The sequence below is a fragment of the Molossus molossus genome, unplaced genomic scaffold (assembly GCF_014108415.1).
Source record: "Molossus molossus isolate mMolMol1 unplaced genomic scaffold, mMolMol1.p scaffold_m16_p_6, whole genome shotgun sequence".
Classification (NCBI taxonomy): Eukaryota; Metazoa; Chordata; class Mammalia; order Chiroptera; family Molossidae; genus Molossus; species Molossus molossus.
In genome coordinates, this window is record NW_023425399.1 from 66,584,051 (window position 1) to 66,605,399 (window position 21,349).

Below are 21,349 nucleotides of genomic sequence, written 5' to 3' on the forward strand. Positions count from 1 at the left end.
CACAACAAATACTAGAATGCGCAAGACCAAAATAATTAGAGGAGGGGGGAAAAAAGAATAGTAAAGCAGTGAAGGCAGAGACCAGAAATAGAATAAGTATAAAAAATAGAAGGTAGATAATTAATGAAATAATTATTTAAAAATCATGTTAAATAAAATAAAATATAGAATAGGAAACTAAAACATAGGAAAAGAAAAATTGAATTAAAAATAAAAATTAGCCCGGCTGATATGGATCAGAGATTGAGCATTGACCCATGCACCAGGAAGTCACAGGTTCAATTCCTGATCAAGGCACATGCCCAGGTTGTGGGTCCAGTCCCCAGTGGGGGACATGCAGGAGGTAGCCAGTCAATATTCTCTCTCATCGATGTTTCTAGCTCTCTCTCCCTCTCCCTTCCTCTCTCTCTAAAAATAAATAAATAAAATAAAATTAAAAAAAAATTAAAATTAAAACCAAAACAGCCAAAACAACAACAAAAACGTTGGAACTGCTATTTGTGGAGCTCACTGGATTTTGCTCCAATGTTGTTGTATCTAGCCACTTGGTGTGTGAGTTCCTACCCTTTTGGGCAGACCAATGTAAATTGCTGCCCCTGGGAAACCTGGCTGAATCCCTGCAGGGCAGGACCTCAAGTAGTCCAGTGGGTGGGGATTCCCTAGCCTGGAGGCTGGGTCTGCTTCAGAGCTTGCCCCTGGAATGTACTTGTTCTGAGTTGCTTTCCCTTTTCTCAAGGAACTGAGTTCTAAGGGGTATCAGATTTGGTCAGGATGGTTCAAACAAATTTGCATTGGGGGTGGTGCTTGTAATTTACAGGAGGGGCAGTCAATCACTTCCTCTCCTTTCAATGCCTCTGCTCTGCATGGGTTGCAGGCACCCCCTGATCACCACCCTAAGTAGGGGAGGATAGAATTTAAAAAAACACGAAGGAGTAAAAACAATCCTGCTAGGCTCTAATCTTTTAGCTCTGCAGGCTTTCTTCACTGGGTGGGACTTCCAGTAAGGCTTCCACCAGGCCAAAAGTCTTAGTCCCCAGTGCTGCCAGGCCTAGCCACCAGGGTGCTGATTTCCATCCCAGAGCTGTTCCACATGTGGGTGAGGGGTGCCTCTTCTTCATCCCAGGTAGGGAGGCTTGTGCCTCTTTCCCAGGGCACTCTGACTATGCCCTGTCAAAGTTCTTTCAGTGAATAATTGGCCCCTCGGATTCACTGCTGGGTGATCTCCTCACTCTGACCTCTCCACAGATCCAGAGATCTGCTTATTGACTCCCCCCCCCCCCCCCCCCCCCGCCACACACACACACACACACACACACACACAAGGTGATTATAGTCAGCATGAGCTTCCTTGGCTGACTGTAGCCATGGACTCACTTTTAGACTGGGAGAGTCTGTCTGAGACCCCGTTGTGGGTCGAATCACCTCTGATTTCCACTGTCCAATGCTATATGGGTTCCCCTTACCTTCTCTGTTGCTCTGTTTTGGGGATCCCTGTGTGGTGCTGAATCTCCCGCTCCCAAGGGACAGCAGCTTCCCTCTGTCTTTCCAGCAGTGCTGCGCAGCTGCGCAATTTGGCTCACCCACTTCACGTCTTTTCCTGGCCCTTCTCTGCGCTCTCTGCTCCTGGTATTTCCAATCAGCTATTTTCAGGTGATTTTTCAAGTCCGGTGTTCTACAGTATAACCTCAAGTCCGTTCCGGTGCTAGGAGCAAGCGGACAGAATTTCTTTAGGCTTCAGCCAACTTGTCCCATGTTCTGTATCTTTATTTTGATTTTTACTTATCACAGAAAATTCTCAAGATATTTTATTTAAAAATATGGATTTTGATAACGTCATAATCATATATTTATACATATGTGCCATAATTTATTTAACCTTTCTCCCATATTAATTTTGCTTTGCATTTTTTCTGTAATGTTAAGTACATTTTACCAATAAGTTTTATCATGACTACTTTCTTAGCATGTGCTAATCATAGAGGAGGAATTACTGGGGCATAGAATATAAATTTAAAACAATTATTAGTCCTTTTGCCAGAGTATCATTATTTACAGATATTTTATTGAATTATAATGGATAGGTATTCATGTAGAAAATTTGGAAAGCAGAAGAACAAAGAATATTGGGAAGAAATTTTTTATAATCCTGGCACCTAAAGATGACTTCATTTAAGATTTCTATTTATATAATTTTAGTATTTTTATTTCTTTTACATATTTTATGAAAAAGGATCATTTTGTTTTCTAAAATTGTTTTTCCCCAACTTAGTTGTGTATTATTAATATAGCCTTCTTCTGCCATTAAACAATGTGCTACAATGTAATTTTACAGCCAATTACTAAAATAACATGTCTTTACAATGCATTTTATTAACTCTCTCTTAGTGGACCTTTAATTTGTTTCCAATGTTTCATTATTATGAAGAGTTCTAGGATAACAACCCTTGTTTGTCTGTTGAGCACATTGACTGTAATTGTATTAAGATAAATTCCTAGAATTTCTGGTTTCACCGATATGAATAATTTTTAAGGCTTTTGACATATGTTACACATTGCCTTCTGATAGGTTGTACTAATTGACATTCACACCAAAAAGAAGTAAAATTAAAGGAGATTATAAAAAATGTTCTGCAATCATTCACCTTAAAATGAACCATATCATCTTGTAGAGAACCTATACCTATTCACTCTTCTGTGAAAGGAGTAAGGGGGTACCTATTTGAAATGTTCTTCCTGAGGGTGGGATATGTTGAGAAGCCTGTTCTAAAACAGGAAAAGCTGAATATGGAGTAGTCAGCTGATTTTACTCAATGCTCACAGAAAGTGAGAGAGAAGGCTCTTATTGGTTTCTTGGTCTTCCAATTACCAAGTTAATTAATTACTCTGCTTCATGGGTTTATCTTCAATTATATTTTATTATTTTTTTCTGTTGTTAATTGTTTTAAGAAAATCATTGTGTTTTTTTCTCCCCCTAGTCCCTTCAGCGGCTGCACAGGACACGTGGTCTTGGGGTCAGTACTTGAAAGAACAGAAGGCTATAGCAGCACCCGTTGAACTGTTTTCCCAGGTGAACTACTGAAGATCTTATATTTTGCAAGCAATCAACACTTAAGAGAATTAATTAGAATTAAATTGTTTGTCTAGAGAGCACACAAACTTACTTGATTTTTAGGTGCTAGAAAATGACGAAACCAAGTAAATCAAAGCCTTAGTGTTTCGGAGTGTGTGCTCTAGAGCTGGACTCCTGGGTTTGAAAACCAGTACTATTACCTACCAGCTCCATGACCTTGGTCAAGCCATTCAGTGTCTCTGTGTCTCAGTTTCCTCATCCATAAAGTAGGGAACAGTACTTACTTTCTTGGGTTGTTGAAGGATTAAATAAACTATACACGTAAAGGACATAGGATACAACATGCACAGGACAAACACTCAATAAGTGTTAGTCTTTCTTTTTTTTTTTTTAGCTGATATTACTTGCATATATCCACCCAAGGATCAGGCTAGAAGGATCTGTTTTGATATGGAGGTGGAGGGTCAGGTAACATGTGAGAGGAGACAGTGAGATCCCTGAATCATGTCCTATGTGACTGTAAAGATGTCCAGAACTTGACCAAGTGACTACTGGTGCTGGGGACTTGTAGCTTTAAGGGATCATCTTTACCCAGATTCCAAACTTTGTATTGCCCTATTCTCAGTCTGTGTTTTCAGTATTTCAGGGCTAATTTATATTTAAAAATCACATCAGATTTGCATCATTATATTGCATTTTAACTAGCAGTGAGAAGCTAAAACTTTGTATTTGCTTTTTTTTTCATGACATCTCTTGAGTTAAATCTAGTACTTTTTGTTATGTGAAAGGGCTAATAATTATAATCCTAGACATGGCAATAGAATAGGAAGAAGAGGTGGCTCAAACAGGGAAAGGGAGCCCAAGTGCTAGCACCTCACATTTAAGAAACACTAAATATCCTTACTGAGTGTGAACCCATTCTTCACATCAGGTACTTTTGTGCAACTTTGCATAACACAGATGTGTGGGTATTCCTGAGACCTACTAGACTGGAACTTCAAAGGTGGAGCCTGGAAATCTGTAGCTTGAGAACCTCCTCAGGCTTGTTGCAGGGTAGAGGTCTGCTGTGGCAGGTTTTAAGAACTGTGCAATTCTCATTTGAGTCAGGTCCCTGCTACCTTACCTTGCTGTCACTTGATGAGACTTGGGGTCTTTGTTCCATCAAAAGTATATGAATTCCATAGGAAAGGGATCTTTTCTTCCTTTTCTTTCATGTTTTTTCACAGTGCCTACCTGCTCTTTTCAGTGATCTAATACGATCAGTCAATGTTGAATGACTTCCGTGGACCCTCTTCTTCTAAGTACAGTAGGTCTTTAAATGGCATTTGCAATGACTGGGGTAGGCCAGTGTAATTCTTGGCCACCCTTTTCCTCTCCCCTTGTATCCATCCTGTGACCTTGCTGCAGTGGCCACTGCTCAGCAGGAGGGTAGAGTGGGCCAGACCAAGAGCTTGCCAAAGTTGGTCAGGTACCATGACACCTGAGGGCACATGTAGCCTAGCCAGGGTTTGAGATGCAATTTCACCCAGAGGACAGAGGTCAGGCTTGAATGGAATCACTCACTGTCCAGGGCCTCAAGGCAGCCAGAAGCCATGTAGGAACAATCAGTGACTTCAGTTAGAACTTATATATAACAAAATTGGCCACAAATAATGCCGTGTCTTAGGAATTACATTATGCTGTGTCCTCAGATCAGAATCCTAGGACACAGATCCTCTCTTACCTCTACCCAGGATGGAATCTGATATTTGCGTATTAGGGATGAAGTTTATTCTAATTTCCATAGCAAGGCAAGTTTTGGCTGATGGCAGTGAAGTGTTAGATTCTCTGACTAGCTCCTGCATTCCCCCCCTCAATTCAGCCAGTCAGTGTGTTAACATTATCTGTTCCTCCTTTAAGATCCTTTAAGGTTCATTAACTAGTATAAGAACACCTACAGAGGAGAGAATTTCTCCCCCAGATTTTCTCTTGTGATCTGGTGCTAACTAAAAAAGCCACCAATGGGAAAATGTGGGATTTCTGTTCTTGAAATAAATCTTTATGGCAATATTGGATGCTATGTATTGGCTCTGGGTCATATAACATTTCTCCCTTGACTTTATAGACATCTGACCAAAGAGGTACAGGAAAGCACTGAGTGAAAGGACAGTCTTGGGACATGTAAAGACAGGAGTGGGTTCTCTTTGGAGGATGTAAACAGAGAGCCTGTGAGACTGTACATTGAGTGGAGATGAGTAGCGAAGTGGGGATATGGTCTTTGATGATTCCTTGGCTAATAATAATGACTTAAAATATGACTTTCTCAAGCTTTTGAGCTCTGTCAACTCTGATGGTGACAGTGTTAGTACATGACAAAGCAGACATGTCTGCCATGCTGGAGTACCATTCTCTTTATTCATAATTTAACAGTCAAGCTACTCACGTTTTTAAGGATGTGTGTGTGCAAAGCACCATGTAAAACCTAGACTAAAACACTAAGGAATTTATGAAAGTCTTGCCGTCTATTTGGGATATGAGGTATGTCCACAAAGCATGATAACAATATGAAGTAGAATGTTAATAGTGGAATGTACAGTAATGAGTTTACTAGGTATTCCATGGGGAGAAGGGACCTCATCCAACCCTGAGTGAGAAGAATGTAGGCACTGATTATTATCTCTGGTTTGTCCTGATGATCTAAGTAGGTGCTTGTTTTCAAGTATTGTGGTAATTTAATTCAACATTTATATTCTAAGACAAAAGTAAGTGTGACTTATAATTGAAAATAGGTTTCAATAGGATCAAAAGGCAGATACCAGCCTTCCAAGAAGCATCACAGTGAACTCAATTTTGTATGGACATTGTACTCTTGACTATTAATGTCCATTTGATTGTGTAAATATTATAATAATGGTGTTCAGGTCAGCTGAAATGGAACTCTTCAGCTTTTGAAATGTTGAAAATAACACTTAAAATAGTTTGCATATCCTGAATGGAAAACTATCAAAATACATTAAAGTATTGCTTTACTTTTAATTTATAATTTTCATACTAATATTCAAGTTTACACACACACACACACTGATCAGTTTCATCATGCAAATCAGATATATATTCTATCGAGAAAATGTGTATTTCTGTTAAGGAGAATGCTCTTATTTTATCTATATTACTTTTATATGAACTAGTTTTTACATATCTACAGGTCTGTTTTAAATTTCTTTTTGTATAAGAGAAAGTAGATTTTTTTTAATCCTCACCCCAAAATATTTTTTCCATTGATTTTTAGATAGAATGGAAGGGAAAGAGGGAGGGAGGGATTGAAAAAGTGAGAGAGAGAAAAACATCGACATGAGAGAGACACATTTGGCTGCCTCCCACACGACCCAAACCATAGCTGGGGATAGAATCTGCAACCGAGGTACGTGCCCTTGACTGGGCATCCAACTTGTGACCCTTCTGTCTACAAGCCAGCGCTCTAACCACTGAACAACTCGGGCCAGGGCAAAAGTAAAATGTTTTATATTTTATAATTCACTTTACCATCTGGGATAATAAATATACAAGGATATAAACACCTTCTGTTGACAGAAAATTTAAAACATTTTCTCTTCATTATTAGTGAAATGTGCCTATCTTGATTTGATGTAAACTTGGAAATAATTTTTCTTTTGTTTTGATATTGGTATTAAAATGTTTTCTCTCTTATCTCTCTCTGCCCATCATCTGACCATACACTGTAATTTTCTAAGGCATTCTTTTCACCCTGTTGTCCATGACATCAAGTTCAAATATGTCAGCCTGGAATCAAAGGCCCCAGTTTAACCCCCTCTGCAGAAGGGCATCAGCACAGAGCTTCTTTCATGCTTGTCAGAGTCGTCCATGCACTGGCTGCTGCTTGTTGTTGCCTCCACTTCACATTTCAGTTTCTGTCTGTGGTTGAAGGCCTCTGTCTCTTCTGAAGCCCAGATGCCTACTCCTAGTGTTGCCTGGCCGGTAGCAGACCCACATCTTCACCTCTACCAGCCCTGCACTCAGGGCGAATCACCTCTGCAGCATTGTCAGGCCTCTGCCGGAGGGAGCACAGCTTGCCCTAGCTCTAACCTGTCTGCTCTGGTGACAGCAGGTCCCCCCAACTGCACATACCTGTTGTCCTTGGTCACTGGCCCAGAAGGCTCTGCTTTTCATCTCTAGGCAGATGTTCCTCTCTCCCCTCTCACCCCAGCCAGTGTTGGATTGCAGAGTGGATATGCTAAACATGTGCTTAGGCCCCTGCAAAGCAGAGACACTTCCACACTTTTTCAAAATAACTTTGGTATTTCAGAACAAAATAAAAGTTATCATGAGAAAAGTAGAAGCTTTCTTGGGTTTATTCATATATTTTTTTATGGTTTAATAATATAGTTTTAATTTGGATTCCATATAGCTAAGGTGTTATGTCAATTTCCTTTTGTTGCTGTAACAAATTACCACAATTTTAGTGACTTAAAGCAACACAAATTTGTTATCTTAAAACTCAGAAAGTTAGAAGTTGCAGCTGGGTCAGCAAGGCTTGTTCCTTCTGCAGGCTGTGGGAAAGACTGTTTCCATGCCTTTTCTAGCTTCTAGGGGTCCTATGCATTCTTCTTTGATTTGTGGGCCCACATTACTCCAACCTCGATTTTCATTGTCATTTCTCTTCTGATCCTTCTGCCTTCCTCATATAAGGACCCTTGTGCTGACATTGGATACAGAATTTAAGGTATTCTCTCCATCTCGAGATTCTTAATCACAACTGCAAAACTCTTTTTTGCCACATGAGATACAATATTCACAGGTTCAGGGATCAGGACATGGATTCCTTTGGGGGCTGCTGTTCTACTGACCCACAAGTGCCATATCCTTTCCATTGGTGGTGCTGGCCTGCCCCTTCCCTTGGCCCGAATGACTTCTCATGGGGCGTCATCCTCCCATATTCTCCTGTGACCTTTGCAGTCTCCTACCCTCACCTGTGGTAAAACAAATGTGACACCCTCAGCAGCTCAACATATTGGTCCCTCCTTTCTCCAGCCAGACTGCATACCTGCTCCCCCCTACCCTCTTGGCCTCTGCTGCCTGAGAGCCCATAGTCCAATCTACCGGACCTACTTCTCCATCTTCTAAGGTCAGCAGGCATAGCATTCTAGTAGCTCAATGCAGGCTCATTATTTTCCTTTCATGGACACACCCAGCCCTCCTTTGAGGTCTGTGCCATCTCATCAACACTGTTTTCATTCTTAGAAATGTGTGTGTGTGTGTGTGTATGTGTGTATGTGTGTGCTCACACCACTACCCTTCTTGTGCCTCCCCTCTTCCCTGCCACTCTGCTCATGCCCCCCATTGTGTTCTCATCCTTGGACATTCCTTTGCCCACGTAACAGTCCACCTGACTCCCTAGTGTCCTGAGTGCCTCCACCCAGGGACGTTAAACTCCTCTTCAATTCTGTCTATCCGCTCCATGGTCTCACTTGTATAAAGCAGAATTGAACCTCTTCTGCAATGTTGAACTTTAAATTTCAGCATCTGATCTTGTCCACTGTCATTGCATGACACCAGTTTTTCTTTTAAGGCTTGTAGTTGTTGAATTCTTCCTTTTTCTCCCTTCTTGCTTTATATCTGCCCCTAGCCAGTCTAGGCCCCCTGGTTTCCTCATTTCAGCCATTCTCTTGCCAGTATCTTCAACTCTCGTCCCCCAGTTATCTTTTCCTAATATATGCCTGCCTAAATCTTGGCTGTGAATGAATCATGTTTGCCTTTAAACTTTCGTACTGAGGCCGTCAAGCACTGCTGGTGAAGAACCACAAAGCGCTGCAAATTAGGAGCCCTGCAAACCCGTGGTTTCCACCAAGGTTGACAGTGCCTGGCCATGCTTCTGGTTTGCCTGGCTGTCTTTTCCCTGTTTCCTAGGAAGGCAGTTCTTTTAGCTGTTTTCTGTTCGTCCCAGCAGAAGCTAGTTATTCACTCCTGTCACTCCTTTAATGGGTAAGGTGAGACCCTCTTCTGCTTTCTCCTGCAGACTGCAGGTACCACACCTACTCTCGCCCCTTCCCTGTTGTACTGGAAGTAGTGCCCTGCCCCTGCCCCTCATCTCTTTAACTGTGCTCTGGATCACTCCCATTTCTGATTTTCTAGAGAACTCAGTCCATTAATTATCTCATGTCCTGATTATAAGGTAACTTTGTTTCTCTTCTGGGCCTTTCCCTTTATTATTTATTTATTTATTTATTTTTAAAACATATTTTTTTCCCTTTATTGATTTTTAGAAGAGAGGAAGTGAGAGGGAGAGAGAGATAGAAATATTGATTGGCCGCCTCTTGCATGCCCCCCACTGGGGATCGGACCCACAACCTGGGCATGTGTCCTAACTGGGAATCAAACTGGTGACCTCTTGGTGCATGGGTCGACGCTCAACCACTGAGCTACACCGGCCAGACTGAGGCTTTCCCTTTAGAATACAAATATACTTAAGTCTATTCTATCTTTAAGAAAAAATACTGCCCATTTATTCTGCATTTTTTTCTCTAACTCAGGGATGGGGAACGTCCAGCCCACGGACCATATAAAGCTCGTGAAATCAGTACCAGTTAACATTACACAAACCTCATCAAATTAGCCTGACCAAACACAGCAGGCTAATTTTGGTTGGTAATTTTGTGTGGCCTGCGAATGATGGTATAAATATCCAAAGGCCCTTGGCAAAAAAAGGTTCCTCACCCCTGCTCTAACTCATCTCCTTAGTAGACCCAACCAGCTTCTTGAAATTTTAGACTATATTTTCTCTTGATTTTTTTAACCTTTTCTTCCTCCAACTCCTGCAGCCTGGTCTTTATTCCCACCATCTCCCGAAATGGTGCCCATGGAAGTGACCTCGGATTTCAAAGCGGACACATGTTTGGTTTCATCTTACACTCCTTCCACTCCAGAACTCTGTCCACTGTCAGTTTCTGATTGTGCTTCTACCTGGCCACGCCTTGCCAGGCTCTTCTGAAAGGTCCTTTTTATCTTCTATGATTTAATCTTAGAGCCCTTTTCTCCATGGCTCCCCTATGTCTCCTCTATCTCCTTAACTTCCATTCCACCCAGGCACAATGGCTTTCCTAATCACCTGGATCTTTCTCTTGGTCTTCTTCCTTACCTGGATGCCACATAGCTCTTGACACTCAGTACATCCAAATCAGACTCATCTTCTTCGCCCGTTTCCCTGAGTCGACTTCCCGGGCTCCTTGTTCCTGGGAATGGCTGTCTGTAATCGTCCCTTGGTGGCCAGCTTGAGCCTTTTCTCTTTCTTTGCTCTGTTTGAAAATCTAGTCTGCTCAGGTTTTACCTCTTAATACTTCAGTTTCTACTGTCTATTCTTACCACCACTGCCATAATTTTGGAATAATCTCTTGCTCTTTTTCATATCAGTTGTAGTAAAGGTTTCTTAAATCATCTCTCCGTCCAAGCTGGCTCCCCCTTTAACCATTTCTGCACACTGTTGCCATAATGATCTTTGTAAATTGTAGTTCTGTTTATCATTTTTGCATTTAACATTTTTGACCACTAATTTTTAGGCCATTCTGTGTGATTACCTGTAAGTGCATTTTGTTTCTTATTAGAATTATAATCTCCTTGGAGACTGACTGTGTTTCCTTTTTTTTTTTTTTTTTTGAACACCTACTATTTGCTTGGTGCTTTTACATATGCTGCCTCACTAAGTCCTTCCAGTTACTTACCCTTACTTTATAGAAGATGGATTCTATGATGCATTTCTCTGACCCTTAGTTTGTTTAACTGAAAATGACAGATGGTATCACTCACTTCTCAGGGACAGTTGAAGAATTACATATAATGTAAATGAAGTATTTGGCATACTATAGTATCTGACATAGAGTTCACTTTGTTAAATGCAAACAATGTTTAAAATTACTCTTCTCTGAGATCCTAATCCTTTGCTGTCCCCAAAACTTCCTCTATGCCTTCTTGAGAGCATTCATTCAGAACACTAGCCAGGGCCAGGACTCCCTGAACTGCATTGTTGTCAGAACTTGTCTTGGTTTGACCACAGTAATGCTCCTGCTTGTGACCTACCAATTGAGGGAATTTGATCTTGGTTTTATGTTCTTCTGTACTTCAGGGTCAGTGCCTAGTTGGAAAACCACCCATCATAGAGCTTCATCTGATATCTTAATGTTGCAGACATTGACATTCCAACCTTTCCTTCTCTCATGTTATTATTCCTCCTGCCTTCACAACTTGATAACTTACTGACTTTCTTCATGATGAAAACAGCGACATCTCTGCATTTGACTTTCTTCCTCTCCTAAAACAAGGCAAAACTGTTAATACAGACTTTGGTGTTTCTACTTTTCTTTCCCTGCTTCATCAGTGTCATCTTAATCTGGGATATTCCTTACTCTGTTCTTGTATCTTACTCCATCTCTCTTACCTCATTAAAATCTATTCTAATCTGTTATGATTTAGAAAGAATTATTTTGTGTCCCGATAAGGAAATTCCAGCCACTTGTGGGATGATGGGGCTGGGAATACTTGGGAATTTTTGGAAGGGGCTGGGAATACTTGGGAAAGAAAGACACCTTCCTGATTTTACCTCTTAATTGACCAAGATGGAAGAGAGCCTTATACTGAACACATTCCTGTTCTCTCAAGCTTCCTTACTTGAAATCAAAATGAAAGGAATAGCTCCCTCTCTCTTTCTAAACATAACTTCTTCATCTAGACCTGAATTTTATTTTTAAAAAATCTGATTTTTATAAACATACCATTACATTAAATAGAATTTGGAAAACCTCTCTTCTCTCTCTCTCTCTCTCTCTGTTTTGTTTTTGATAAAATCTGGATTTGTACTTACCTCTGCAGGTACAGCAAGATGCTACTATGAAAGTTCGTGTTTATTATAACCCCCTGTAAAACTGTGAGACACCTAGAGCCTTTCCAACCAAAACAGTGCAGTCAGATGTCAGGTTATTTGTGCTTTTATTGATAGATAGATAGAACATTATCTTAGTTTTAATATAGATCTTTAGACAGTACTTTAAATATTAATCATGAAGCCACATGAGCATCATGCATGGCTTTTTTCGTAGTTGCGTGAACTATAATGAAATCCCTCATTTATTATAAATTCTGATATGCTTAGAATTAAATATAGCCTCAGTCTAAATTTACTTTTTACTTGTCTAAAGGGTTTGCTTATTTGTTTACCTATTTATTTTTGTCTTCTGTATTTGTTTTGTTGTCTTCAGTTTTAAGATAACTTCATGGATGTTTAATAGTTCTTCCTGTGTGTATTGTTTGTTTTTTTTTTTTTGAAAAACTACCGTGTATTATATTTGGATGTTTGGCTGGGGTTTAAATCAGAAGTCATATCGAGGGCAGACAAGGAAGTGTGTTTTAAAACTAGAATGTGGCCTTACAATGTGAAGTCATTTAAGCTGATTAATTGCTGGGACCCTGAAGAACAGAGCAAATTCCCATTCATGTTTATTTTTCATATTCTCTAAAGCTGTAAATTCTGGGGCAAAACTGAAGATACCTCCTGATTTTATAGCTCAGACACTTTACCACTTCTCTGAAATGGTGTGATTCAAAGTACCAGGGGGACTGTGAAATGGTTTAGCAGATTTGGAGTAGTGGAGTTGGACATCCAGGTCAGGGCTGCTCTTTTCTTCTTGGGAAGGGGGGGGGAGGGGGCTTGCAACCCCTGTAAAGGCTGCTCATCTGCAGTTTCAGCGGGAAGCTGGGTGCTATGTTCGGAGCTGTTCATAGGAAGAGAAATTAAAAGAAGAAAATAGTGAAATTCATAATCAAGGAGAGATAGTTTTCATAGCTTTTCTTCTGTAGTTAAAGGAAATTTATATTAGAAGTATCCTTGCCATTTTTGCCTGGGAGGGTTTAGTCCTTCGGTAAAAAATGTGTGGGTTCAGTGTTTTAGATGCTGGACTCAGAGGTTTGTGGAATCCACTCAGTGATGACCAGTGATGTATCAGACAAGTTTTTAAGTGATTTTTAAAAGTTCTATTCGTGCAGTTTTTTATTTATTACTGTGTGGGTTCTTTTTCTTTGTTCATGAAGATCTGTGTTGGTGTAAAGATGCCAAAATTCAATAATATTTCACCCACTCTGGTCTCTGTTTTTTTTGTTTTGTTTTGTTTTTAAGACTATAATTCAGTCAGTTCTTAGGTTCGGATGACTGGATGTGTGTGTGTGTGTGTGTGTGTGTGTGTCTGTGTGTGTGTCTTACTATTACTATTAATAGGTCATTAGGTTCTGGAGAAATGAGAATTTTTGAATCTGAGGTTGTAGTAGAATAGATTTTGAAACAACAGTAGTAATTACATTCACTGGCTTGCCAAAGTGTACTTTTGTTATACTATGAATTCTCTGTTCTCTCTATTTGTAGAATGCTTCTTGGTATAATTTTGGCAGCAGTTTGGGATTCAGAATTAATTTATGAAAAATGTTCAAAATAACGAGGAAGTACTCTAAAATGAGAGTTTAAAAATACACAATCAGCCATAGTTCGCTGCCACCTTAACTGAAGCTTTGTAGGGTTTTATGTTTAATTATGTAGGTGATGATTTCTCCCCATTATGTTAACAAATGGCAAGATTAGGCGTCACTTGACAAAAGCAGAATTTGGACATGCCTTGCTGCCTGGTGAACAGCTGCAGGGAACTGCTGTGTTCTACTTATTGGCGTCTCCTACATATGTTTAGTCAGTGGATTGATTGATGACAGATTCCCTGAAGGAATGACCACGTGGTTCTTAATCTTTTTTTGGGTCTTAGGTCCTTTTGAACATCTAATGAAAGTTATTGGCAATCTCCTTAGAGAAGTGTTCATATCCATTTGCATACAAATTTTATATAAAATTCAGGAGGTTTCTGCAATCCCTGAAGAAATGGGGTCCCACCCATTTCATTATTAAAAACAGATATATTAAGGTGTAGTTTAAACAGAAATAGAAAAAAAAGTATATATATGTGAATGATGTGTGCTGTGTATTTTAAGTTCTTCATTTTCTCTGTGATTAAATTAAGAGAAAGCCAGAAAGAGTTCTAATATTCTTGGTATATCCCACTGTTAGCTCAGGTGAAATCCTAAAGCTTCTTGATGGAAAAGCAAGGAAAGTATTTTATAACCTCTTGTAGTTTTCTAGTATTTTGCAGTGAATAGACGTTATGATGAAAGATTCATTGCAAGAGACCTGGAGAACATGCATCAGAAAGTTGGAATTGAAAAGTAGGTACAAAAATATAGTTATAAATGAGCTGTCCATAAGGTCCTTGAAAGTATCAGTAGGTTTTGATAACATGATAAAAGTAAAATAATTACATTATGGAAAATTGGAATTTTTTTCTAAGCCTCAGAGCGGGTGTCAATTTAAACTCTCCACCTTCTTCATCATCGGCATTCAGCTAGTCATTAACTACTGCCCATTTTACCTCCTAAATAGCTATTGAATCTGGCCTCATGCCTCCATTCCAGTTCTTCGTGCTCTGCATTGGTTGAGCTCCCCATTGTCACGTGTCCAGACTCTTGCAATGTTCTGGAACCTAATATAACTTTGCAGTTAAGCACACAGAGCAGGTTTGAATTCAAGTTCTAGGTTTTTACTGACTAGTTGTGTAATGGGAGCATTTGTGAACTCCTCCTCCCCTTAGCCTCTGTTTCCTCATATGTCAAATAGAGATTGTTATAGTTCCAATACAAAGGATTTTAAGGCATAAATAAGCTGAATTTAGATGTTGTACATGGCACATGAGAAGTTCTCAATTATTGGTAGATATGAAAAGCCTTCTTGGCCATCAGTTCTATTTCTAGTCTTGCTAATTAATTCTCCACACTGCCAGTAATACAATCTTTATAAAATGCAAGGATGGTTTATTTTTCTCCTCTGCTTAAAAGCTTTTTCTAGTATTTGATCAACTAAGAATAAAATAAAAGGCCTTTATCAAGACATGTAAGCTTTCTTGTGACCTATGTCCTGCCTACTTGTGTAGCAGCATCATCAGTTGATTGCATGTGTTGATTAAAAAAAAATTACAATACCATTACAATTTTTTAATGAGACAGAAGAGTATAAAAGTAAAAGAGCTTTCTTTCTGCAGGTTTCCCTTTCTGGGTGAACCACTCAAAATAATTTTATGTGTGTACTTCCAGATCTGTTTAAAAGGTTGTTATGTAGATATGTGAATAATGTTCATGTAAATAGTTGTGTTTTACTGGTTTAATGCTCGATTTGTATACATCAGTGTATCATGGCTATGATGCCACTTGAGCAGAACCAGGTCTGTGTCTTGCTCTTTTTTGTTGTTGTTGTTAATCCTCACCTGAGGGTATTTTTTCCATTGATTTTGAGAGAGAGTGGAAGGAGGAAAGAGAGAGAAACATCAGTGTGAGAGAGACACATCGATTGTGTATGTTCCAGTCGGGGCTGGGGATTGAACCTGAAACCCAGGTACGTGACCTTGATCAGGAATAAACCCAAGATCCTTTAGTGTGTGGGCTGATGCTCTAACCACTTAGCAACACCAGCCTTGGCTGTCTTGCTTTTTTTTTTACTTTTTTTTTTAACGCACCTTTATTTTTGAATGTATTATAGATGTTCCCTTTTTCCCCCCCATTAAATCCCTCCTCCCCAATTTCATCCCCCCTCCAGCCTTCCCCACATTATTGTTGGTGTCCATTGTTTATGCATATATGCACAGAAGTTCTTTGGTTTATCTCATCCTGCTCTCCCTCTCCCTTCCCCTTTGAGGTTCATCAGTTTAACAACCAATTTATACTTCTTAATTCCTTCACCTTTTTCACCCATTTTCCCAGCCCCCACCAATCTGGCAAGCAACAAAAAATTCTCTGTCTCTATGAGTCTGTTTCTGTTCTGCTTGCTTATTTTGTTTGTAGATTCAATTGTTGTAGATATGTATTAATTACCACTTTATCGTTCATATTTTTTATCTTCTCCTTCAAGAAGACCCTCCAACATTTCATATAATACTGGTTTGGTGGTGATGAACTCCTTTAGCTTTTTCTTGTCTGGGAAACTCTTGATATGTCCACCGATTCTAAATGATAGCTTTGCAGGATAGAGTAATCTTGGTTGTAGGTTGTTGCTTTTCATCACCTTTAATATCTCCTGCCACTCCTTTCTTGCCTGCAAAGTTTCTTTTAAGAAATCAGCTGACAGTCTTATGGGAACTCCCTTGTAGGTTACAGACTGCTTTTCTCTTGCTGCTTGCAAGATTCTCTCTTTGTATTTAACCTTTGATATTTTGATGATGATGTATTTTGGTGTGGTCCTCTTTGGGTTTATCTTGTTTGGGGCTCTCTGTGCTTCCTGGACTTGTATGTCTGTTTTCTGCAGCAAGTTAGGGAAGTTTTCTGTCATTAATGTTTCAGATAGGTTTTCAATTTCTTGTTTTCTCTCTTCTCCTTCTGGTAGCCCCAAGATGTGAATATTGGCATGCCTGAAGTTGTCCCAGAGACTCCTTAACACTATCCTAATATTTTTGGATTCTTTTTTCCGTTCTAATTGGGTGTTTTTTGCTTCCTTATATTCCAAATCGATGGTTTGCTTCTTGGCTTTACCTACTCTAGTATTGATTCCCTGTAAATTATTTTTTATTTCAGTTAGTACATCCTTTGTTTCTGACTGGTCCTTTTTTATGTTGTTGATATTCTCACTAATTTCCTTGGAGGTCTCCTTAAGTTCCTTGAAGGTCTCACTAAGTCCCTTGAACAACCTTATAACCTTATTTCCGAACTCTGCATCTGATTGCTTATCTTCATTTTGTTTAATTCTTTTTTTGGAGTTTTGTTTTTTTCTTTCATTTGGGACATGTTTCTTTGTCCCCTCATTTTGGCTGCTTCCCCGTGATTGTTTCTATGTATTAGGTAGATTTGCTATGTCTCCTAGGTTTCGTAGGGTGGCCTGTTATTTTAGGTGTCCTGCAGGATCCAGTGGCACAGCCTCTCTGATCCACCCAGATGGGCCCTCAAGGTGCACCCCTAGTGTGGACTGTTTACAGTTTACAACCCTTCTGTTGTAATTGAGTCTTGATTGCTATTGGCATGTCAATAGAGGGATTTACTCAGGATGATCAGCTGTAGGGACTGGCTATGCCCACTGACCTCTGGCCTCTGACTACCTTGGAGGATCAGCTGTGTAGGGACCTACCACACAGAGCAAGATTTACTTCATCAGGGCTCTAGTATCCACTGAGTCCACTCATTGAGTGTGTCACTCGTGGAAGTGGTTGGGTGGTGGTGTTTCAATGTTATCTGAAGCTGTCCACTGGGTGTGCTGGCTCTGGGGCAAGGTCAGCCACTATCTATGTTCTATCCGGGGCCACCAGGCTTAAGCTACAGAGTTATCTGCCAATGGCTGCTTCTTGTACTGGGCTTGGAGGTGTCCAGGAAAAGCCAAGTTGTGAACCAAGGCTGACTGCCTCTAGTGCCAGGCCTTGGCTACTTAACAAGAGGTATGGGGCTCGCTGATTCCAGATGCTGTTTGAGAGATTTTAGGAAACTCTGAAGCAGGATCCAAGACAGGCCAATCCTGTGGTAAAACCTTGGGAACATCTTTAGGTAGGCCAGAAAGTTGGGTGGGGTAGGGCTTCAGGGAATCACCAGGGCTGGGCAAACAGTGTGAGCCAGGTTGCTGGAGTCCCAGATATGGCAGCAGTCTTCAGTCTCAGGGAAGGGCTCACCAAAGGAACATTAGCTTCCGCCAGCAGATTTGTTCAGGAGAGAGCCACCTCTCCAGCCCTTGTCCTGAGGCCAAGCAGCTCAGTTCTTCCCTGTATATCTCTGGTGCCCCTCAAGCTGCCTTCCTTCCAAGCTTACAGGGTGCATGTCCAAGTAAGTCTGTGTGTGGGTCCTTTAAGAGGAACTGCCTAGGGCTCCAGCAAGCAGAGCCTCCCTCTGCCTCTGTTCCCCCTGATTTTCCAGCCAGAAGTGATGGGGACCTTTCTTCCTGGCACTGGAACCCTGAGCTGGGCTCCTGATGTGGGACAGGGACCCCTCACTCCTCAGGGAGGACCTTCCCAGCTGAGGTGTCCCTCCTGATTTTTATCTGCCACATGTGGGTGTGGGACCAGTCTGTCTGCGCCTCCACTCCTCCTACCAGTTTCAGTGTGGCTGCTACTGCTTCTTTAATTTCATAGTTGTAGGACTTCCGTTCAACTGGATTTCAGGTGGATCTGAATGAGTTTGTGTTGTAGTTTAGTTGTAATTTTGATGTGGTTGTGGGAGGAGGTGATACTGTGGTTACCTATGCTGCCATCTTGACTGGAAGTTTGTCTTGCTTTGTAATAGCTGCATTGTATTGTCTATTTTCTTTCCATTTAAAATTATTTTTATAAAGAAGAGCGCTTGGGAGAGATGGCGGCAGGCAGGACAAGAGGTAGGGTGAGTGTGTGAGAGAGTGAACTAGTATGTGAGAGAGTGTGAGTGGACGTGAATGTGGGTAACAAAACTCGTGCAGTGTACACATGCAGAGCAGAAGGTTCCTGTTCTATGAATGGGGAGCAGCCAGCCACCGCGGTAAGTGACTCTTCAGGGTGCTTCTCCCTGCTCCGTGATTGTCCCACCATTTTGGAAGATCCCAAAATGGAGGAGGAAGTGGGAGTGGCTAGGGCCAAGTAACCTGAGCCCACAAGTGCAACTGGCACCATCAGACCAGTGGACACCCTGTGTCAACACAGACCAGTGCACAGTAGTGGAGCTGCCAAGGTACCAGTTGCAGAAGCCGCAAATGGCCGGAAGTCCAGCACCATCCCACACAATAGCAGCCCAATCAGAGTTGAGATATATTCCCAGCAACAGAGGCTGGGGAGTAGACATCTATCCCCAGGCAACAGAAGCACAGACCAGCAGCCGAGACCCATCCCCCAAAACTACAGCAAGGGCTGAGCAGGAGCTGAGCCCCACGGGGCAGCAGCTCTCACCAGCTGTCAGCAGCAGGATCTGGGGCCCCACAGAGGCCTGTGCGACCCAGTAGCCCACAAGAATGGTGGGAAGCTGGGTCTCGAAAGGGACCAGTGCAATCCAGCTGCCCACGGGACCTGCTGGGAGCTGGGGCACCAGAGAGGCCTGTGCGACCCAGCTGCCCACAAGATAGGCGTGGAGCTGGGTCTCCAAAGGGACTGCGTGATCCAGATGCCCGCCAGACCTGCTGGGTGCTGGGGCACCAGAGAGGCCTGTGTAACCCAGCTGCCCACAAGATAGGCGTGGAGCAGGGTCTCCAAAAGTACTGTGTGATCCAGCTGCCTGCGGGATCAGCGGGAAGTCTGGGCTCCAACGGGGCCTGTACAATCCAGTTGCCCACAAGATCGGTGAGGAGCCAAGGCTCCAGTGAGGCTTGTGCAACAAGCTGCCCACGTTAGGGGCAGGGAGCGCAGCTCCAACAGGGTCTGAGCTATACAGCTACAGGTGGCACCAGCAACCAGCTGGGAACACAGCTCCAGAGGGGCCCACATGATCCACAGCAGCACCTACCAAGACACACCAATACCAGCCCCCAGTAGTCAATCCTCCAGGATACGCAGCAGGCAAGAAGCAACACACAAGAAAACAGTCTGGGAGGCACAGTAGCCTTATTTGATATGCAGTGAACAGCCTACAATCCAAACATCCCTCACTGGGTCTAGAACTACCAGACGGCTAAAATGAGGAGACAAAGTAACAACACCCAAAATAAAAGAAAAAGAGGAATCACTAGAAAAGGAACTACAGGAAATAAAAAAAAAGCAACTTGTCAGATACAGAATTCAAAGCAATGATTTTAAGGGTGCTCAAAAAATTTGGTGAGAACTACAAGCAACTTAGTAAGAATTTTGAAGAGCTCATTGGGGAACTACTTCAGCTTAAAAAAGAGGTAGAAGCTATGCATAAAAATCAAGAGGAAATAAAGAATGACATAATGGTTTTTAAAAATACCTTAGAAGGTTCAATAGCAGATTAGAAGAAGCTGAAGACTGAATCAGCGATTTAGAAGACAAGGTAGAGAAAAATACCCAAATAGAGCAGCAGATGGAAAAAAAAAAATTAAAAAACAGGAAGAGAGTTTAAGGGAGCTGTGGGACAACATAAAATGTAACAACATTCACATTACAGGGATACAGGAAGGAGAAGAATCAGAGAAAGGAATAGAGAGCGTGTTTGAAGAAATAATGACAGAACACTTCCCTAAACTGGTGAAGGAAAAAGCCACACAAATCCAGGAAACACAGAGAGCCCCAAGCAAGATGAATTCCAGAAGACCCACAGCTAGACACATCATAATAAAAATGGCAAACATTAAAGACAATGAATCTTAAAAGAAGCAAGAGAGAGACAAAAATTTAACTACAAGGGAGCTCCCATTACACTGTGAGCTGATTTCTCAATAGAAACGATGCAGGCCAGAAGGGGGTGGCATGAAGTATACAAAGTGATGCAAGGCAAGGATCTGAATCCAAGACTACTCTTTCCAGCAAGGCTGTCATTCAAAATTGAAGGAGAAATAAAGAGCTTCATGGGTAAAAAAAAAGCTAAAGGAATTTACTATCACCAAACCAGCAATGCAAGAAATGCTTAAGGGACTGTTGTAAGAAAAAGAAACAGGGAAGGGGAAAAAGAGAGACGGGGGGGGGGGGGGGGGGGGAGAGAGAGAGAGACAGAGAGACAGAGAAACACAGACATAAAATTAAAATGGCAACAAATAACAATCTGTCAATAATTACCTTAAATGTAAATGGCTTAAATACTCCAATCAAAAGACATAGGGTAGCTGATTTGATAAGAAAGCATGACCCATATATTTTATGTTGTCTACAAGAGACCCACCTCATAACAAAAGACTCACACAGGATGAAAGTGAAGGGATGGAAAAAAATTTTTCTAGCAAATGGAAATGGAAAAAAAGCTGGTGTAGCAATATTCATATCTGACAAGATAGACTTCAAAACAAGGGCCATTATAAGAGATAGAGAAGGTCACTACATAATTTTTTTTTTTTTTCATCCTCACCTGAGGACATTTTTCCATTTTTTGTACAGATAGAGTGGAAGGGAGAGAGAGGAAGAGAGAGAGAAAGAGAGAAACATCAATGTGAAAGGGACACATCGAGTGGCTGCCACCCGCACGACCAACCAGGGCCAGGGACAAACTGCAACCTAGGTACATGCCCTTAGCGGGAACCGAACCTGGGTCTCTCCGGACCACAGGCCGATGCTCTAACCGCTGAGCCAAACCTGCCAGGACACTACATAATATTAAAAGGATCAATTCAACAAA

The 21,349-nt window shown here is 41.3% G+C and overlaps 1 protein-coding gene across 1 annotated transcript in view; it reads left to right on the forward strand.

Annotated features, from left to right (window-relative positions):
* Positions 1–21,349, forward strand: part of L3MBTL4 (L3MBTL histone methyl-lysine binding protein 4) — a 381,883-nt gene that overhangs the window by 45,800 nt on the left and 314,734 nt on the right. The window contains exon 3 of the mRNA XM_036245527.1: positions 2,976–3,067. Coding sequence (XP_036101420.1) covers positions 2,976–3,067 — 92 coding nt within the window. The remainder of the gene's footprint in view (positions 1–2,975; positions 3,068–21,349) is intronic.